The 21,280-nt window shown below is 45.1% G+C and overlaps 2 protein-coding genes across 2 annotated transcripts; both read right to left on the bottom strand.

The window, feature by feature from the left end:
• Positions 1-240: 240 nt before the first annotated feature.
• LOC310820985 (neuromedin-K receptor-like) lies at positions 241-6,729 on the bottom strand (the record flags this gene model as incomplete). The annotated part of the gene is made up of 5 exons (XM_083692828.1): positions 241-520; positions 1,340-1,536; positions 4,388-4,538; positions 4,877-5,065; positions 6,362-6,729. The coding sequence occupies 5 exons, from the start codon at positions 6,727-6,729 to the stop codon at positions 241-243; spliced, it is 1,185 nt and encodes a 394-aa protein (XP_083548954.1).
• Positions 6,730-10,349: 3,620 nt separating this feature from the next.
• LOC310820984 (uncharacterized protein) lies at positions 10,350-12,186 on the bottom strand (the record flags this gene model as incomplete). The annotated part of the gene is made up of 4 exons (XM_083692827.1): positions 10,350-10,494; positions 11,204-11,304; positions 11,388-11,533; positions 11,640-12,186. The coding sequence occupies 4 exons, from the start codon at positions 12,184-12,186 to the stop codon at positions 10,350-10,352; spliced, it is 939 nt and encodes a 312-aa protein (XP_083548953.1).
• Between the last annotated feature and the right edge of the window lie 9,094 nt (positions 12,187-21,280).

Here is a 21,280-nt window from a genome sequence, read left to right as displayed (position 1 = left end):
ATGAAAAGCAACAAACACGTGCAGAAGATTTGCAGTAAGGGACTGGTTTACATGGAGGGCAATGAGCCGAGCTGAAGCTAACGGAGGCTATAGGTGAGAGAGCCTGGTTTCTGTTGCACTGACAATGATCAGTACTTCTGTGGAGGGAAGGGAGATGAACATTATGGAGTTCTCTCTCTCGGTCTCTGTGCTTGGTTATTTGGTTGTAGAGCCCCCCCCCCCCCCCCCCCCCCTCTGACCTCAGAACTGCTCCTCTTCAACCTGAGGGTCCCAGCCCTCCCCAGCAGAGGCGGTGACCGCGGCGTTGTCGTGGTAACCGGGGCTCCTCCTCCCACTCCTCTTTGTCCCGCTGTGGCGTGGTGTGGCAGAGCTGGTGGCGCCGGTGTCGGCCCGGGAGAGGGTGCACATGCTGCTCTGCTGGCCTGGCGGCAGGCCCGTCTGACGCAGCTGCAGCTCGTCACAGCTGGACACACGCACACACGGGCAGCACCGGAACGCCCGCTTGAAGCCTGCACGGAACCTGGGGGCACAGCAGATACACATATGCACACACACATATACACACCACACACACAGGGACAAACACACACATATGCACGCAGGCACACACGCATACACACACAGGTCAGCTATTTCAATTTTTTTTTGAGGCAAATGAAGATGTGACTTAAATGTGAAGAAGCTGGAAAGTGTAACAATGAGGGAGGATATGATGTACTGAATTGTCATCCTGGCCAAGTATATGTTCATATAAACAACTGCTTTATATATGTGCATATGTTAATATACTGTAAATAACTGTTTTATATATGTGTATGTGTTAATATACTCTCTCCCCCTCCCTCCCCCTACCCTCCCCCTCCTCTCCCCCTGGAGTTGGACAGTTGAGGTTCTCACATATGGATGTTTTCACCGTCTGTTGAAAGGACTTGAGTCAGAGGATTATGTGTTGTCTCATCAGTATATGTTGGCTTCCCTCTCTTTGCTGAAAGTGCTCAGAACAGACATTTGTGTTGACTCCTATTGTGATTTATCCTTAGTGAATTACGTGTTGTTATTTCTGCCGGCACAGCGATATGTATATATGCATGTGTGTGCCTGCCTGCGTGTGTGTGCCTGCCTGCCTGCCTGCGTGTGTGTGTGTGTGTGCCTGCCTGCGTATGTGTGTGTGCCTGCCTGCGTGTGTGTGTGCCTGCCTGCGTATGTGTGTGTGCCTGCCTGCGTATGTGTGTGTGCCTGCCTGCGTGTGTGTGCCTGCCTGCCTGCGTGTGTGTGTGTGTATGTGTGTGTGCCTGCCTGCGTGTGTGTGTGTGTGTGTGTATGTGTGTGTTCCACCTACCGGCTGTTGAGGCAGCAGTAGATGATAGGGTTGTACATGGTGGAGCTCATGGCCAGCCAGAGCACGGAGAGGTAGACCTGCTGGATGGACTTCCAGCGCCTCAGGCTCTTGTTGAGGCCCGTCACGATGAAGTAGACATGGTAGGGCAGCCAGCAGAGGGCAAAGGTCACCACCACGATGATCATCATCTTCACCACCTGGAGGGGAATGAGGGGTGTGGGGGGGGGGGGGGGGGGGGGGGGGCATGGGAGACCGGAGACGAGACCTTTATTATGCTTAAGCTGAGAAACATCAAAGAGAATTCATCCCAGCGCACCATGAAATATCATATCTTTGCACTTAAATGAGAACACCTGTGGCCCTGTGTAAGATCACTACCTCCAGCCCTCCAACACCCAGCCCCCAACCCCCACCCCCTGTGTAAACTCACTACCCCCAACCCCCACTACCCCCAAGCCCCCCACCTTCTACCAGTGAGACTGCATCATTGGAAAACCCTGCTCTGACATTCACATCATTTATACATGTAATGTAATGCGAAAGTGAGGACAGGACAGAACAGACACTGTTGGGACCCTGTTCCATACACAGACACAGAAGTCGTACTAGAGCGCATTACCCAAATTGCATTGGAGGAGAAGATCTAGGTTCCTCCCGTTTAGATATTCTCCTCCAATGCTTTTTTGAGAAGGTTGTGAGTGGAGAATGGAGGAGAGGACGTGAGGAATCTTAATAATAGAGACATTGGACATTGTCAGAGGAGCAGAGACTCACAGCTGGTGTTGAACATTCGCTGCACCACAGAGAGAACAGAGACATCATCATCATCAACAACAATGTGTCTCTTCTGATTCAGCTGTGATGACCATCTGTAGGGTCGTGTGTCATGCCAAATAACGTCCCACAGGAACGAGGCTCTCCAAGAAGCACGATAACATTTAAACACAATATTAACTGGTCATATCTCTACCAGCGGAAGCTGGTGGAGGTAGAAATCGTAGGACGATGCGTGTGTGTGTGTGTGTGTGTGTGTGTGTGTATATGTGTTTGTGTGTCTGTGTGAGATTCATCACCAGCTCTGGCATTTCCATTCCTCCTCTTGCCAATCTAGGCCACCGCTCTCCTATCACACCATCTGACAGCGCCACTCAATTGTTAGAAACTCATCGCTCCTCACGTTAAGCTCTGATGACCATCTATAGGATGTCACACCAAATAACGTCCCACAGAAATGAGGCTTCTCTAAAAAACACTCGTACCCACAGAGAAGCACAATTACATTTAAACAACAATAATAAGACTCCTTTAAGACTCCTGTCATATGTCTACCAGGGGAGGCTGGTGGAGGTGGAAATCGGAGGACGGGCTCGTTGTAATGCATGGAACGAAGTGAATGGAATGTTTGGTACGATTCCTCATTCCATGCCATGCATTACAATGAGCCCGTCCTCCGATTTCTACCTCCACCAGCCTCCCCTGATCTGTACCATCGGACCAGTCAGTACCTCTCCAGCGAGACTTGTGGTGACTGTGATGTATAGTTGTTTCTCTTGCTTTAGGCTAGTGTACTTACTGTAAGTCCCTCCGGATGAGAGCATTTTGCTAAATGACTCTAAATGTAAGCCCCCTCTTATCTCTTATCCAGCCTTGAGAATTATCTGTTTATCTGTATCAAACTATCGGGAGAGAGAGAGGGAGAGAGAGAGCTAGCGGTGGTTTTCAGCCTTTCTCTGACAGAAAATATGACAATGAAACACCACGAGCAATGATCTGTGATGTGTTCGTGTTCATGTGTCATGCATGTGTAATCTTTAAGTAATTTCAGCTGAGATCTTCTGTCATGTAAATTTTAATGGACAATAAAGTTTTCTGAATATGAATAGTCTTAAGAATGAACCCCTCCCTGTCTGAAGCCTGAAGCCTGTGGCAGCAAACCAAATGATCCCAACCAGAGCCTCAGACGGGCGTATGGCTCTGATAGAAACCAGACATCCCAGGTGGAGGGTACCCCAGGGTTTGATACCATTCCTCATTCCATTGCATGCATAACAGAAAGCCTGTCCTCTGATTTCTACATCCTCCAGCCTTCCCTGGGGTACGCCTTGTGTAACACTTGTGTCGCGTCTTTCTCTACATGAGAGGGATTTCATGGGATGTTTCGGTCCGTCAAACATCAGTACCCATGTGTCTGTGTCCTGATGAGAACCTGTTTGACTCAATGTGTGTGTGTGTGTGTGTGTGTGTGTGTGTGTGTGTGTGTGTGTTTGTTTGTTTGTTTGTGTTCAACTCTACTATTTCAGTTTGTGTGTGTGTGTGTCAAATCCATTCATAATCTCTGATTATGGCATCTCTGATTAGACTGAGGTATCCTAACTCCATTGTTGTCTCTCAAAACAATAATCCAGGTGTGCTGATCCCCCCCGTAATCTGAATATAATCCATCTGAATCAGTCCTTTTCTCATCCCAAGTGAAAGATCCGGAACATTTTATGACCGATAACAGTTCCCGCTCCGCCGGGACAAATCTGTGAGAGAGGTGAGGTAGTGCACGAGAATAATCCCACACTGCACGATATGCTATGTCTATGGTGGTCCTATTCCATAATCTGTCATGTTAATCCCACAGCTGGCCCGTTAGATGTTCATCACGCCACGTGAGCCGCCATGACCCTAATCCCTGTAGAACCCCAGACCAGACTGTTACCGTGACGAAATCACACACTCTTGCTAGTTTGCAGTGGGTGATGGGAGATGGCGTTTATTCTCTGAGTGACATGAATCAAATGCCTTTGCCTGCTTACATTTAGTGTTCAAATGAACCCCTCTGTAATTCCTAGGTTATAACTCTTTGACACTGTTACTACACAGTTTTATAGGTTAATAAATTAAACAGTGGGCTACTGTGTGTGTGTGTAGGTGTGTGAAGGTGTATGTGTACGTGTGAAGGTTTATATGTGAAGGTGTGTCACCTTCACACACACACACACACCGTGGCACCTTTACACACCCTCACACGTGTGCGTGTGTTTGTGGTGCTGTATACAGTACCTTCCTCTTGGCTGTGAGCTGACCGTGGTAGTTGTCTGAGGAGTCCCCGGGGATCTCCCCTCCCCACAGCGTCACTCCAACAATGGTGTAGGTGATGGCCATGACCGCTAGGGGCAGCAGGTACACCAGTGCCATCACTACCATGTGATACCTGGGCAGGAAACAACACCAGAGAAGAAGAATGAGTGACGTTTTCACAGTGGCCAAACCCTCTCTTCTGGGCTACGGAGGTGCGGTTTCCAATGCGTTCCAATTGTCTTTTAACTATACAGGTGATACAGGTGATTGATGACTGCTAACTAATTTAATAATGACACCCCCAAACCCATGAAAACGTTTATTGAAACATCTAAATAACGTCAACTGCAAATGTTGAAAGTGGCCAACTGTAAGCTGTTTGTATTGAGGGTCAATGGGGAAACTTGACTTCTGTACCCTAGTGGAGGTACACAAGGCTAAGCTAGGCTGACAGATGAAGGTGTCTCTCACATAAAGTGGTCCTGTGCGACGCGGGGAAAGGCCACGTAGCAGATGGTCCTGCTGGACATCCTGCGAACGGTTGAGTAGAAGCAGAGGGGGAAGGCCAGCGCCACGGCCAGCGCCCAGATACACACGATCACCACCTTGGTAGCCGTGGAGGACAGCCGCGGCTTCAGGGGGTGGATGATGGCCATGTACCTGCAGGGGGTCAAAGGTCAGAAGGTTAAGGGTTCACAGGGTCAAAGTTCAAGTTTAAAAAGCCACAATTCACTGGTTTGTGTCTTTGTTCCTGTGCACGGCTTGCCTGCATGTATGCACTGAGCGATGATGGAAGTCGAATAGATCGAAATGTTGGCAATGGAATTCTAACATGCTACTTTTGCAAGCAAGGATTGTCTTCTTCTGAGTCACGTTATACATTCCACCGCAGCTTTAGAGCTTCGGGGCTCCTGCGTAGACGTGTGCTCTTTTTCGGTAACATGCCTAAGATCCATACAGAGCTAGGGAAAAAAGCTTCCCAGTTCTCTGCCCCTTCTGGTCCTGAAATTACTGATAACTGGTGAGTTTAAAGCTAGGGTATGATGGACAACAGTATGATGGAATGAAGTGTGCATGTGTGGGTTGTTGGGGGGGGGGGGGGGGGGTCCCCCTATCCCTATACCTATATTTTGGTCCCTATTTGTACCTAATTTTCTCAAACCTTCTTAATTACTGCTCAATGTGTAAATTTATGTTTTAAACTGTAGTGCTTGGTTTTATGCTCGAAATGTGTCTGAAATCTTGTGTGCTGCTATTCTGGCCAGGTCTCTCTGATGGAGACTAACCTGGTAAAATAATAAATAAAAGGTGTGCAAAAGCCTTTTTTTCAGGCTGTGTGACTTCAAACGTGACAAACACAAAGCAAACGACAAAACACAATCTGTCCTCTTCGGTACGGCTGGAGAGAAAAGCACCCCCAGTTTCCAAACACTGATTTACACTAAGTGCATGAGCACAGCTTTCCCAGGAATAAATCAAACAAGCTTCTCTTGACAGAAGCCAGAGAAACACAGAAATTATACAATGGGAGGATGAAGACAAGACTGATCTGTCCAATTTCAGGGTGCAAATGTGCTTGTTGCTCTACTCAGTTCTCAACCAACACAATGTCCTCTGTGGATTGGTTGTGTCGATCATTAATTGCATCAGACAATAGAGTTCACTCAGTCACTCTACATCACCTCTCTCTCTCTCTCTCACACACACACACACACACACACACACACACTCTGTCTCTCTTTCTCTGTCTCTCACACACACTCACTCACCCACCCCTCTCTCTCTCTCCTTCTCATAATGGATCACTTTAATAGCCTGTGAATGTTTAATCACACACATACCACACACATATGTATATATATAATTATTATTATAGTTAATATATATTATTATAGTTCATATATTATTATAGTTAATATAAATCAATCAAGAGAGATGTGCGTCTCCGGACCTCACCTGTCGACAGCGATAGCAGTCATGGAGTAGATGCTGGCGAACACGGCTGTCACCGGGAAGAAGTTGTGGAATTTACAGTAGGCTTCTCCAAAGTACCAATCGCCGTGCGTCGCGTAAATAAAATTAATCAGCGTGTTGAACGCGGCCATGGACGCGTCAGCGAAAGCCAAGTTGAGCAAGAAGTAGTTCGTCACGGTTCTCATGCGCTTGTGCGCCAGTATGATCCAAATCACGATAAGGTTCCCAAAAACCGCCACCGCCAGCACGGAGGTGTAGGCGACGGACCACAGCGCGATGCGCCACGGCGGCTGCACGAACTGGTTGGTAAAGTTCCGCGTTATGTTGGATCCGTTGTGTGTCGAAGCCATTCCTCGAGGATTCTCTCCGCGTAGATTTACTCGGATTCTGTTGCTGCGGGCGGTAGAAGTCGCATTGGCCCACACACCGCCGTTGCGCACCAAAACGCGCAAGTGTCTCGTCTGATCAATATGGGCAGCTCAGGTCATGCTCTCTCTCGCTGCTCCTTTCGATGCAGCGGCACCACTTGGTCGGAATCAGACAGATGAAGATGGACAGAAAAGTAATTCTCAAGACAAAATAGTCTCAGAATGAGAGTGTTCCACTCTGAGTATGGCCACCTACACACGCAACATTTATTAAATAAATTATTAATAGGCCGCACAGTTATCACCCCATTCAATGAGGTCTGCCGTTAATTAGAATTCCGTGGATGGTATTCAGAAATGAACTCAGGGAAACGAATCAGCCGACGTCCAGACAACTTCATCTGTCGCTACCCCGTCGTCTATTACCATTAGTCAAATGAGCGCACCAGTTTAGGACGCAACTGTCACTACTGCGGTGTGAACTCGTTATAGCGTCGCTGCCGCTCGTTCAGATGACATGCAAGAACGCGCACGGAGTTTGATGGCGCGCGGGCCGGGACTTAAATGACTTACGTAATCATGATAAAGAACACGCATCCGGCTGTGATGGAAAGGCTGCTCGTGCATCATCTGTCTGCTCCACTGAGCGCGCATCGGTCTCTCTCTCTCTCTCTCTTTCCCTCTCCCCCCCCCCTTTATCTATTTCTCTCTCTCTCTCTCTCTCTCTGCCTCATACTCCTTGATCAAAGGCTATCTGTCACTGTCATTCTGAAATAAATGGACAGTCTGTTTATCTGTGATAAGTGATAAAAGGGTCTAGTGAAGCCTATCTGGAAAGTTTTTGTTGTTACCAATTGAGAGATTCTTTATTCTAATAGAGATGTTTTATAGGCTAGACATCTACAGCCATGTTGCCATGTCCGAATTATATTTAGTCCTTTTAGTCAAAGTCATATACTGTATGAAAGCGCCTTGGGTCTTATTTATTTTCCCGTTATCATCAAGGATGCACTTGTCCACTCCCCTACATGGATTTATAAAGGACATGGGCTCATACAGCAATACGTGTTTCATCCTCTAATCCAAACTGTTAATGTCGTGATGTTCCCCCAGGCGATCCAACCCGATGACTCGCCCTTCCTTCACCTTGGCCTCTGCCAATTAAACAGGATTACAGCCAATGTACCTGCTTTAATGAGACAAACATATACACACACACTCCGAACACACACACACACACACACACACACACATTGTAAATGAGCTGTATGGTACAGGCTGTGCCCATGTAGTGTAGCTATGAGGCTGTGTTAAGGGGGCATCCAGGGGTATAAGAATGAAGTGTGAATGTGAAGGCTTCATAGGGTGTTATAAGGCTTCATAGGGTCTTATAAGGCTCCACAAGGTGTTATCGGGTGTTCTAGGGAGTTATAGGGTGTTATAAGGCTCAAATAGTGTTAAGGCTTCATAGGGTGTTATTTCTGATGGCCTTTCCAGGTGATCAAACAAAATGTGTAACAGTATGTGCACTCATACACAGACAGACAGGCACACACACACACACGATAAATCATTGCAAACCACACCCTCTCTTTCTGTTTTTTGATCTCTCTATTTCTCTCTCACACACACACACACACACACACACACACACACACACACACACACACAAACAGGATGTAGTGTGAGTGCAGATGTGACCATCCTAGAAGGTCATGCTTCCTGTCCCCACCTGCCATGACCTTTAGTTATCACTAATCAGCCTCCCACCACACCCTGTCTCTCTCACACACACACACACACACACACACACACACACACACACACACACGTTGCCTAAAGGTCGAGAGACATTTTAAACTAAAAGCCTGACATCATGAAACCATTAACTTGCTGGAACTCCATTCTCTCTGGCCCACTATATTCTAATGTATAATTCAGAAGTGACTTGATCACAAGGGGGCTATTCTGTTTGTCATGCCCTCGTCCGTCCAGGGACCTAGGAAGTATATTTCGCGAGGGGGTGCTGCCTAAAATATTGTGAGAGGGGTGAAGGGGTGGCCCTCTTTCTACCCAGAAACAATGTTGCCCTTCACCTGCTAAACAAGCAATTCTGGTGACTTTTGATGGGAGAATAACATAGTGGTTAGTGTGAGCTGATTTACCCGAGTGCACCCATCCGGACCTGATAGACAGCTCTGATCACAAGAGCATTGCATATATTTGTCAGTATATCAATCCCAACTCATCCTAACCTGTGCTACAATCTAGCAGGCACCTACAGTTAGGTCCATGTATTTTACGTCCCTGCGTAAGTAATACCAGACTTGCAAAAAGCATTCAGACCCCTTCACTTTTTCCACATTTTTTTGTGTTATAGACTCAATTTAAAATGGATTAAATTAAAATAATTTGCTATCAATCCACACACAATACCCCAGAATGACAAAGAGAAAACAGGTTTTTATGTCATCAACAAATCACTCTAAGTTGAATTGTTTCATAAGTTGATTTTATTTATTTTTATTCTGGTGAGAGGATCAAGAGGGTCCTGTATGATATTACAGTATTTCAAATTAACAAGTGGAAAGAGAACTAAACAATAGGTACAAAAAGAAAAGATAAATGACAATGCTGCTATTACAATCACCACTACTACTAAAGGTATTGCATGACATCGTTTCAGCATCCAAGTGGCAGTGAATTCAATAATTGAAACTGGATTTTACAGTTAGATGCTGAACAAACAAACAATCAAGCACTCTTTAAAACACATTTTGAAAGCAGAGTTTAATGTTAGATATTAGTCTCCAAGAAAGATTTTTTTATATAATATAATAAAAATATAAGATTTCTAATATTTTATGACATTTGTAAGAGCTAAAACATTAATATTAACATGATATTGTAAAGCCATGTTTCTAAGCCATGATTCAATGTGTTAGCTACTACAGAGAAAAAAAAGCTGTAGAGAAGACAAATAATTAAGCTTTGCTTCTATAATGATAACAAACAAAAAAACACCTCCAACTCATATCCCTCAGAATTCCTCCCTTAAGAATTTGTCTGCAATATCTTTCCGAAAAGTCACTTTGTTACAATGTAATACCCTTTTGTATTTTCATTGTCAGGTAACAAAATGTGAAAGTGGATTACAGCATAGTTAAGTGACTTTCCAAAAACGTAAGTCTTCATAGGGAGATTCTGTCTTAATAATAGTTTGTTTTGCGTGTCTGCCAGGTGTTTATTTCCAGAATGGGACCCAAAATATGACGACTCTGTATCTACGGATATGAAGAAAATCAACTACACCCAATGTCAGGGCCAAACCAGATAAAAAATAAAGATTTAAAAAAAGTGGAACATCTATTTTGTTTGCAACATGCTATTTTTTTTTTATGATTAATTGATTTCTGCAGACAGAGACATGAACAATATAAAATTGTTTCAAAATAACATGACATTGTTTGCTAGAAAAGATTAATGAAAAGTGTTCATTGTTCATATTACTATCTCTTCATACCACAGTTTTACTGTGGAAAGGCTGATATGAAGGAGTAGTTGATTAATGTGGCTTTTGACAAGTTCGGGAAGTAACATCTTCACCTCTCACAGAGCCAGTGGCGCCCTTGGTTGCACATTTCATCATTCCAGCCCCTCTCTGGTACATGAGACGTGGGTATCCATTGTTCTGCACAGTCCTCAGGCCTGCCCTGGTAACTGTTTGGCTCTCCGCGTTCCCAATACCTGCAACCAACAGAGAACACAGCTAACTGTCCAATGACATTTTGATACCTGGTCTTTCACAGTTAGTCTGAGGAAGGAGTTATCCCATTGACCTAAAGCATACTGTACACTCTGGAAGTTGACAGTGTTCTCTCCCAGTATCTGAAACCAACACAGAGAATATAAGAACTATCCAATGCCGTCTCTACACCAGTGCGTTCGTATCAGTCTGACTTTATAGTGCTGATCTGCAATGCCAACCAGCTCTAATTCCATTGGTGCACAGAACCATCTGAGAATCCTGGGAACATTTTCTGTTGACAAATGTTCCGATAAGTAGGAGTTCTTTGACAATGCAGATCAGAGCGATGTTTACTGATGACCAAATGAAGCATTCAAAGAAAAACAGTCAAATATGGGGGAGGTTTGATGCTGCTGTGGGGTTGTTTTACTGTTTCTGGTACTGGAGGCAGTCAACATGCGCATGGTATCATGAAATCTGAAGATTATCAGCGCATATCAGGGAAACAAAACGTTCAACCCAGTGTCTGAAAACTGGGCCCCGTCAAGTTTGACTTATTTTAGAAGAGACGGCAACAAATCTGAGGGTGCCAGCAGCATTGGCCCCAACACTGGGTTGGAATGATTTTCCATTGCTTCATTGACAGGCCTCTCACTAAAGAATGACTTGTGAATTAAATGTAAAATATAGAATAGATAGTTATCTTACGATGTGGTCAGTGGGGTGCCGTCCACCCATTTCCAGCTCCCCTCAGAATCTCTGTCAGTCAGACCAATCCATAACTGCTTCTTTAATCCACGGATGGCATCCTACAGTGTCGGCATAGAAAAAATATGTCAACATCATTCACTGAATTCCGAAACAACACATTCTCTCTCTCTCTCTCTCTCACCTCTTCTTCTCTGCTGTTGATGATCACCAGGTCTGCTCCTCTTCGTATACAGTCCTGTCTGCTGTCATCCCAAGATTTAGCCTCAGTTGAGACGTAATAGCAAGATGTAACAAGCTTGATCCATCCTCCAGGACAAGTCATTTTCTCTGTTTGACAGCACATTGCAACGCCCCACATTACACCCCACAACACAGCACAGTAAACATCATGTTGTATGAGAGTTGAAATCAGATATACTTTGTTATTACTCACTCAGCTGTTCAAGCAAGGTCCTCTGTAGCTGGTCTCTCTCCTTAGTCAGGGCATTGTTACTGGTCTGTAGCTGGTCTCTCTCCTTAGTCAGGGCATTGTTACTGGTCTGTAACTGGTCTCTCTCCTTAGTCAGGGCATTGTTACTGGTCTGTAACTGGTCTCTCTCCTTAGTCAGGGCATTGTTACTGGTCTGTAACTGGTCTCTCTCCTTAGTCAGGGCATTGTTACTGGTCTGTAACTGGTCTCTCTCCTTAGTCAGGGCATTGTTACTGGTCTGTAACTGGTCTCTCTCCTTAGTCAGGGCATTGTTACTGGTCTGTAACTGGTCTCTCTCCTTAGTCAGGGCTTTGTTACTGGTCTGTAACTGGTCTCTCTCCTTAGTCAGGGCATTGTTACTGGTCTGTAACTGGTCTCTCTCCTTAGTCAGGGCTTTGTTACTGGTCTGTAACTGGTCTCTCTCCTTAGTCAGGGCATTGTTACTGGTCTGTAACTGGTCTCTCTCCTTAGTCAGGGCTTTGTTACTGGTCTGTAACTGGTTTCTCCCCATGACGGCTGTAAGGTAACAAATAATATATGCAGAATAAAGGCATATGCTGTTGAAGAAATGATAAAAACGGAAGGATAATTGAAGAGAGAAAGAAAGACTGGACGGGATTAGAATAATCCCTCTACACACAAGGGGTCACATGACCAACTTACACAAGTTTACGTTATATATACATACTCGAAAATATATTTGATTGATTATGATTTGCTCCTCCCTGTGTGACACTCAACCGTATCGGGTCCTAGATTTCATTAAGAATACCCAATATGCTATGACCATACTTTTAGTTGCAAAAAAATGCTGAGGTGTTTACTCATGGTATGATGTCGGTGACTTGAGTCGACATGTTGCTAATGATGCATGTGAACATTAGACATTAATGGTGAACTATGTGATAATCATGACCAGGTTGTGTCGTGCTGTTTTAACAGAACCTTTATGTAGCGAAGAATGAGGATGGAGTATCAACAAATTAACCAATTTAATATGTTCAAAGAAACACGTACAAATTAAACACACTGTAGTAAACCATAGGACGGATCGGTGGGAGAGGCGTGTTGGCCTATACTATATACATGACGAGAGGAATTTACAATGAAGTGTTATCAACAGACGAGCAATAACCTCAGGACGTCCACCAGGCATGCTCATTCAACTGTAAATAGATGTTCCAGGCTGATAGAGGGGGGGCATTGATCACCATTCACAGTGGAAAATCAAATGATCACTGTGATGATAATCAGCCACATTTAAACACATGTAAATCACATGGCTGGCCCCACCAAACCAAAAACTCCACAGATATTTGAGTATTATTGTAAATATATTTGACTCACAGTAGACCACAAGGCCAATGATCCCAGCCAGTAAGAGAATACACAGCAGCCCCAAACACACTGCGGCATCTCTGCAGGGTCTCCTCTCTGAACTCCCAGTACCTGACCACAGAAAGAGTGTCAATCATTACATCTCTCCCTCTCTCCTTCTGTTCATCTTTTGCTCTCTCACTTAATGTCCTCGTCCACTTAATTTCCTCACACACGCACGCTCTCTTTCAACAGTGAGAGAGAGAGAGAGATGTATTTACATATACTGTATGTAGATAATATGAGTGCATGTGTATGTTACCTTAGTGCATGTGTGTGTGGTGTGTGTGTGTGTGTGTGTGTGTGTGTGTCTGTCTGTCTGTGTGTGTGTTACCTGAGTGTTTAGCTCCTGTTGTGCTGTTTAGGGTGAAATCCTCATAGACTGCATTTCCATGGCATTTCACTGCATTGTCCCGAGACATCTCCATCCTCCCCTGGTGATGACTGTATGCTCTGCCCCTTTATCTGAGAGCCCTCATGTGTCTAGGGCTACTTATGTGACAGCAACCACAATGAACCAGGAACTGTGACTGACAGACCAGTCACAGCATACCAAGCATCTGATTGGTTGTTGCTGGGGTATGATCATAACTGTGATAACCCCCCCCCCCACACACACACACACACACACGTGTTTGATACCATTCCTCATTCTGTTCTATGCATTACAATGAGCCCGTCCTCCAATTTCTACCTCCACCAGCCTCCCCTGGCTCACCAACTGTAGATTAATTCAGCTTCTCATGTATTTCCCTTTGTGTGTATTGGATGGCTGTGGTGTCACAGACCTGAGGCCTTGAAGTAGTGTCACCCTCACCCAGCCAATGCCGAGGTGTTGGTTATGACACTGCTTCATGAGTACGTTCTGAACATGTGACATGGTATGGAATCCAGCCCTGGGCAGACAGATCATACCTGTTACAGATGGACATCTTTAGCATAATGCAGCCCAAAACATTGTTACCATACCAACTCAGCAAATGTAATAATTTTCTCTTGATCCTGACAAACTCCCAAGTCCCTGCCAGTGACAAGCATACCCACATAATGATGCAGCTTGTTACGCAGAGACGTTTGGGTGCAACCAATGACGGCACAGAGAGCGGAGAATACGGTTATGCCCGAAGGCGTCTTTAATAATAGTAATAGGGAAAAGGGAAGGGGGAAGAGTGGATAATCCAGAGAGAGTAGTCCAGGGTCGGTCCAGGGTTCGGCAGGCGGGCGGGTAGTCAGACAGGCAGGGGTCGAGCAGGCAGACGGGTAGTCAGACAGGCAGGGGTCGAGCAGGCAGACAGGTAGTCAGACAGGCAGGGGTTCGGCAGGCGGGCGGGTAGTAAGACAGGCAGGGGTCGAGCAGGCAGACGGGTAGTCAGATGGGCAGGGGTCGAGCAGGCAGACGGGTAGTCAGACAGGCAGGGGTCGAGCAGGCAGACGGGTAGTCAGACAGGCAGGGGTCGAGCAGGCAGACGGGTAGTCAGACAGGCAGGGGTCGAGCAGGCAGACGGGTAGTCAGACAGGAAAGGGCTAGGTCTGTGGAAGGCTGGGGAGACAGGACTGCAGGGGGAGACACAGGAGACGAGGGGTAAAACACTGAAGGGCTGAAGCGTAGCGATGAGAATACTCTAGGGTTACCGTATGGTCACAGAACGTTCTGGCACTGGAGTGGAGTTCAGGCTGGGTCTACGTAGGGTGCTGATTGGGGATGGGTCGCAGGTGTGCTGATTGGGGATCGGGTGCAGGTGCGTTGCCGACTGGGAGGAAGACGCTCCAGTGATGACCGCCACGGCCTCGAGGTGGTGCCAGAGGGTTGGTTAGGAGAGGGAACCGTAACACAGCTACCACTATTCTTCACGCGAGAGATGGTGCGGAAACTGCATTACATGTGTTGGATTTGTAAGTCTTCCCAGGCCTCAGGGTAGCATTCCTGAGCAATTTGTTCAGTTTGTAATGACAACCTCAGATGGACTCAATTCAAACATTTAGCATTTGAGCTAATTTTAGAAGTGTCATTACAAACGGGGTGAATACTTATTTCCTCAAGACATTTCAGCTTTTTATTTTTAATTAATTTCTAAAAACTTAAAACAATATATTTTGTGTAGATCAGTGATACAATTAAATTAAACCTATTTCAAAGGCAGGTTGCAACAAGTTCAGGGGGTGAATACTTACTGAAGGCACTGTGTGTGTGTGTGTGTGTGTGTGTGTGTGTGTGTGTGTGTATATATATATATAAAAAGTGTGTGTGTGTGTGTGTGTGTGTGTATATATATATATATATAAAAAATGTGTGTGTGTGTATATATATATATATATATATATATATATATATATATGTATATACACACACACACATATTTTTATTTTTTTCCTCACTGAGAGTGAGGACAATAATGTGCGCCAGGTCTTGACTGACAGCTGCTCTCATCTCAGCAGCTGGGGAGCAAGGACGTGCACAAAAGGGGGCAAAAAACCTGCCCCTTTGCCCTGCCAATGAGAAAGTGCCCTCCTGGATGGTGTTTAATTTTTTCGCATCACACTGAAGGGTCTCTGAAGGAGGAAGGAGAAGAGAGGGATGAAGGGTTTCTGAAGGAGGAAGGAGAAGGGGGGATGAAGGGTTTCTGACGGAGGAAGGAGAAGAGAGGGATGAAGGGTCTCTGACGGAGAATAATAAATAAATAAAAAGAACGAGACAAAAACACAAGACCAGTGTTGTGCCTTGAGAAGCAGACAACAACAACTCGCTCCAAAATAGCAGAGGGAAGTGTCCCGTGTCCTTAGATAAGGCGTATTCAGAGTAGTTCTCTTGCCCTGTGGTCAGTGGTGTGCTCTTATCAGGAGTAAACAGTATTCACATCAACACACACACACACACACACGACCTGACCTGTTATGGTTAGGGTTTTTAGGTGTGTAATTCCATGTTGTGTATGTAGAAGATGAAGCATGTTTGTTCCTTTGTTTTGTTGATGAGTAAAATTATGAAATTATATATTGCTGTATCCCAGCACAGTCCTCTTCCCCTTCTGGAGTTCCTCCATTATCAGGTTGTGATTGAATTAACATATCCCACCATTATCAGGATCGGCTTTCCAGGCAAAAATTCAGTGTTCAAGACTTGCCTTATTTTTCAGAATCTGTCATGAAATTGGCCCTTTCGAACACTATAATTGTAAATACACTAGAAGCATGAGCTACTCACAATACTAAACTTTCTCCCTTGTTGAACTATTTTTCTTTTATAGATAAAAGCACAAAGACAGAAAGCTTATTTGAGTCAGTGTTGATCCTCAGATCACTGAGCACCTTCACAAGTGCCATCTCTGTGCTGTGGTGAGCACGAAAGTGGAGTTTAAAATACAGTTCATTTTGGTCCTCTAAAGGCAAGATGGCTCGGCAAGATTGGCAATTAAGGTTCTATACAGTATGGCATGATGTGAGGACTGTTGACTCCTGATTAGAGCTGATTAAGCTGATAAGAGCTCCCTGTTTTAGTGCAGTGCTAGTTAATATTGTACGTGGCTGGCTCACCACTGACCACAGGGCAAGAGAACTACTCTGAATACGTCTTATCTAAGGACACAGGGCACACTTCCCTCTGCCATTTTGGAGCGAGTTGTTGTTGTCTGCTTCTCGAGGCACAACACTGGTCTTGTGTTTTTGTCTCGTTGTTCTTTTTCCCCTGGGGGGCGCCAGTGCTGCTCACGACCCAGTCCGACACACATCCCTGTAGCCGTACAAACTGTGGCATGTTGGTCAGGTAGTTTGTAATCCAGGAAACAATGGGGGAGTCCACCTGCAACCTCAGCAGCTTATCCGCAAGTGGTAAGGGCTGTGTGATGTTAAATGCACTGGATAAGTCAAAGAACATGGCCCTCACAGTGCTGCCAGCCTTATCTAAATGGGAGTGAGCTCTGTGTAACAGGTAGATGATGGCATCATCCACACAAATGTGTGCCTGGTAGGCAAACTGCAGGGGGTCCAAGGATGTCTTCACCAGGGGCCTCATGTGTGCTAGCACCAGTCTTTTCATGGTCTTCATGATGTGGGATGTCATGGCTACCGGTCTATAGTCATTCAGAACACTGGGGTTCTTTTTCTTTGGTACCGGTACCAGGCGGTACCAAATGTCTTTTCCACATTGATGGGACCTTTTCCAGACTGAGGCTCAGGTTAAAGAGGTACTGGAATACTCCACATAGCTGGTCTGCGCAGACTTTGAGCACCCTCGGGCTCACACCGTCAGGGCCCGTAGCCCTCCTGGTGCAGTTTCCCCTGCTCTCTCTTCACCTGAACCATACTGATGAAGACACTGGAGCAGGGGGTGGTGGGGGGGTCGTTGGCTGTGGCAGTGGTGTCGGGGAACCGAGAGCATCCTGACGGGATGCATCACAGCCTGGCACTGCAACTGCACCGCCCTCAACCGCAAGGCGCTGCAGAAGGTGGTGGGGACAGCTGAGCGCATCAGTGCATGTGAGTTTATCCTCCATCCAGGACATACAACAAGCGATGTGTCAGCAAAGCCCGGAGGATCATCAGAGACCCCAGCCACCCCAATCACAGCCTGTTCGAACTGTTGCCGTCCAAAAGACGGTGCCTCCTCCGGAGCCTCAGGGCCAAAACTCAGAGGCTCTCCAACAGCTACTTCCCCCAGGCCATCAGGCTCATGAACAAGCCTACCCCAAACCCATGACTTTACCCCCGGTAGCTGAGCAGGGTTGGAGGAGCTGGGGGGAGGACAAGGAGAAGGTGGGCGAGGGGGAGAGTCGTTGGTGGAGCTGGGGGGAGGGAGACAATGAGCCCCCGAGTCAAACCTGTTAAAGAACTGGTTCAACTCGTTGGTCCTGTCAAGATCTCCAACCACTTGCAGGTTGTAACCGTTTTACATACAGTACACAACACGCAATGACACACCTAAAACTCCTAACCATAACAGAGGTCATCTAACATTACCCAAGGCTGTGTGTGTGCCTCTGGCACATACAGTTAGGTAAAACGATCGAGATTCAATTGAAGTGCAGACTTTCAGCTTTAATTCAAGGTGTTGAACAAAAATATTGTATGAAACGTTTAGGAATTGCAAACATTTTTATAAAGAGTCCCCTATTTTCAGGGGCTCAAATGTAATTGAACAAATTAACATAATCATAAATAATGTGTTCATTTTTAATACTTTGTCGAGAATCCTTTGCAGGCAATGACTGCCTGAAGTCTGGAACCCATGGACATCACCTAATGCTGGGTTTCTTCCTTTGTGATGCTTTGCCAGGCCTTCACTGCAGCCATCTTCAGTTGTTGTTTGTTCGTGGGTCTTTCTGCCTTTAGTTTTGTCTTCAGCAAGTGAAATGCATGCTCTATCAGGTTTTTCTTTACCATGCGATCATCCACTACTGTTGTCTTCCGTGGACGTTCTAGGCTTTTTGTGTTGCCGAGCTCACCAATTTACTCTATTTTACTTTTATTTACAAATAATTCCCACATGGTTTGAACCCCTGAGAGAGACGTGAATCCTTTTTGGGATTTGAAAAGCATTGTCTTTGAATCACTCATTTATGGGTTAAGCCTAAAGTGTGTGACACACTGGTACCTGGGGGCTAGGATTAGGATTAGGGCAGTGAATGAAGACATGTACAAATCTAATATCAATGATTAATAATAAGTTTTAATTCAAGCTTGCAGGAGTACAATGGTGTCTCTCTCGAAGAGATAACCAGAGTAAGTCAAAGAACAAAGAAAAGGGCCTAGTACTTATAGGAGACAAAGTTTCCAAAACATTCCATTCCATTATATGGCCAGGCCATATAATTCTCTTTCCTGGCCTATTTTCCAGTTCCTCAACATTCCAACCTCATGACTTGTCTGGGGGTAACCAGAGGTCCCCCTTATCTCTCCCCCAGCACCCAACCACACAGCAATGTCTCCCAGACTACCCTTGGTTGTACATACATATTACTCTGCATTGTGTTCTTTTAATAAATGCAATTATAGTTGAACAAAATGATTTGCCTCCCACACTTCCTCTGACTATGTCAGCTAAGGGAGCGAACAGTGTGTGTGTGTGTGTGTGTGTGTGTGTGTGTGCGTGTGAGTTTGTGTGTGCATGCATGCAGCCCTCGGTCTGTGAGAAGTGGTAACTTTCCCCAAGTTAAACTCAAAAGCCACATTAGTCAACTACTCCTTTATTTGAACCTTTCCACTGTAACCTTGCTTTTCGGGGTATCTGATTTTCCCCGTCTCAGAAATACAGTTTATGAGAAAGTACCTTTCATTGAGCATGAACATTTTTTACATTTCATTCTTAATTTCTGACAATGTCATTTCGAAATATGGCCTTTTTATATTTTAACAATAATTCCAGGGAGGCTGTGATGTATGGTCAATATTAGGTTAGGGGGAGTTGTTGTCCAAGACATTGTTGCTCTGTCTTTAGACCTTGTTTCTTATGAGCACCCTTTTATATAAACTGCATTTAGCAGACGCCTTTATCCAAAGCGACTTACAACAAATACATTTGTTTAAGTAAGTGAATCATCAATCCATCAATCATCATAAGATAAAGTAATCAATGCTCGGACCAGCATTAACAGGAGAGAAACTTGTACAGGGGGGTAGTGGGGGTGAAGAGGTCTTTAAGAGGGACCGTTAAGATGTAGCCTGAAGAGATGGGTCTTCAATCTACGGCGGAAGATTGGTAGTGACTCTGCAGTCATGACAGCTTGTTCCACCAGTGGGGCGCCAGGACAGTGAAAAGCCGTGACCGAGTAGTGTGGCTGCTGCATCCACATAGAGGCCATACTGTTTATCGTTATCATTATAGAAGCAAAGCAGTGCTATTTTTTTTCTCTTCTCGACAACCTCTTCTTTACAGTTCCATCTTCTTATGGCTACAACCAGCATGATAATGCACCATGTCACAAAGCAAAAGTCGTCTCAAACTGGTTTCATGAACATGACAATGAGTTCAGTGTTCTTCTGTGGCCTTCCCAGTCAATGGATCTGAATCCAATAGAACACCTTTGGGATGTGGTAGAATGGGAGATTCACAGCTTGAAAGTGCACCTGTAAAATCTGCAGGAATTGCGTGATGCAATCATGGACCAGAATCTCAAAGGAATGTTTCCAACATCTCGTGGAACCAATGCCACAATGATTGTTTCTGCTGCATGCACAGAACCAGATGTTCTGGAATAGGTGCAGCCATGTTTGTGAAAGCAGCTTCTTGTCTCTTTCTTGTTTCTTGGTCTCTGTGTGTTCTCCTGGAGAAGAAGGAATAGGGAAATAGGAGAACAGTTTTGCAATGGTTGTCAGTCTGTTGGTGTCAAGGTGTGTGTGTGTGTGTGTGTGTGTGTGTGTGTGTGTGTGTTTTTGAAGAACTGAGGCTGTTTTGAGAGCAAAGGGAGGCCCTACATAGTATTAGTATAGTGTTCCTAATAAAGTGTTTTGTGAGAGTACATTACAGAGTGAGAGAAAGTGGTGAAAAATCTCTTGCACAATTCAAAATATCTTGCACTCTTGAGCAGGACAGGGAGAGTGTGTGTGTGTCTCCTGTGTGAGTGACTGACTGATCCAACAGGATTACAGGCCTAATTAGAGCATCAGTGTCTTATGGCTTGTCGAAACAGAGAGAGGGAAGGAGAGGGGGAAAGAGCGAGAGAAGGAGAGAGGACACCTAATAGAGGAATAGACAGAGGACAAATCCTGACTGGTGGATGACAATAAGGAAGAGGATGAAGACACCAGAGGTACACCACACTCCTATCTATCTATCTATCTATCTATCTACCTACCTATCTATCTACGTATCGATCCATGTATCTGTCTAGGTATCTATCTACGTATCTTTCTATCTAACATTATATCTATCTACAGTATCTATCTATCTATATATCTAATGTTCTATCTATATCTATCTATCTATCTATCTATCTATCTATCTATCTATCTATCTATCTATCTATCTATATATCTATCTATCTATCTATCTATCTATCTATCTATCTATCTATATATCTATCTATCTATCTATCTATCTATATATCTAATGTTCTCTCTATCTATCTGACTGGTGGATGACAATAAGGAAGAGTATGAAGACACACTCCTATCTATCTTTCTAGTAGGCAGCCAGAGAAGAGGGGGAGTGAAAGAAAAGAGAACATGAATTGTAGAAAGGGATAGTGGGAGGAGGAGCTGGTCTGTGAAACTGTAAGGAGTTGGTTGAGTGTGTG

Source organism: Argentina silus (assembly GCF_951799395.1).
Source record: "Argentina silus genome assembly, chromosome: 21".
In the NCBI taxonomy this organism is placed as follows: domain Eukaryota; kingdom Metazoa; phylum Chordata; class Actinopteri; order Argentiniformes; family Argentinidae; genus Argentina; species Argentina silus.
The sequence above is the reverse complement of the archived record's forward strand: the minus strand, read 5'-3'. Positions and strand labels throughout refer to the sequence as shown.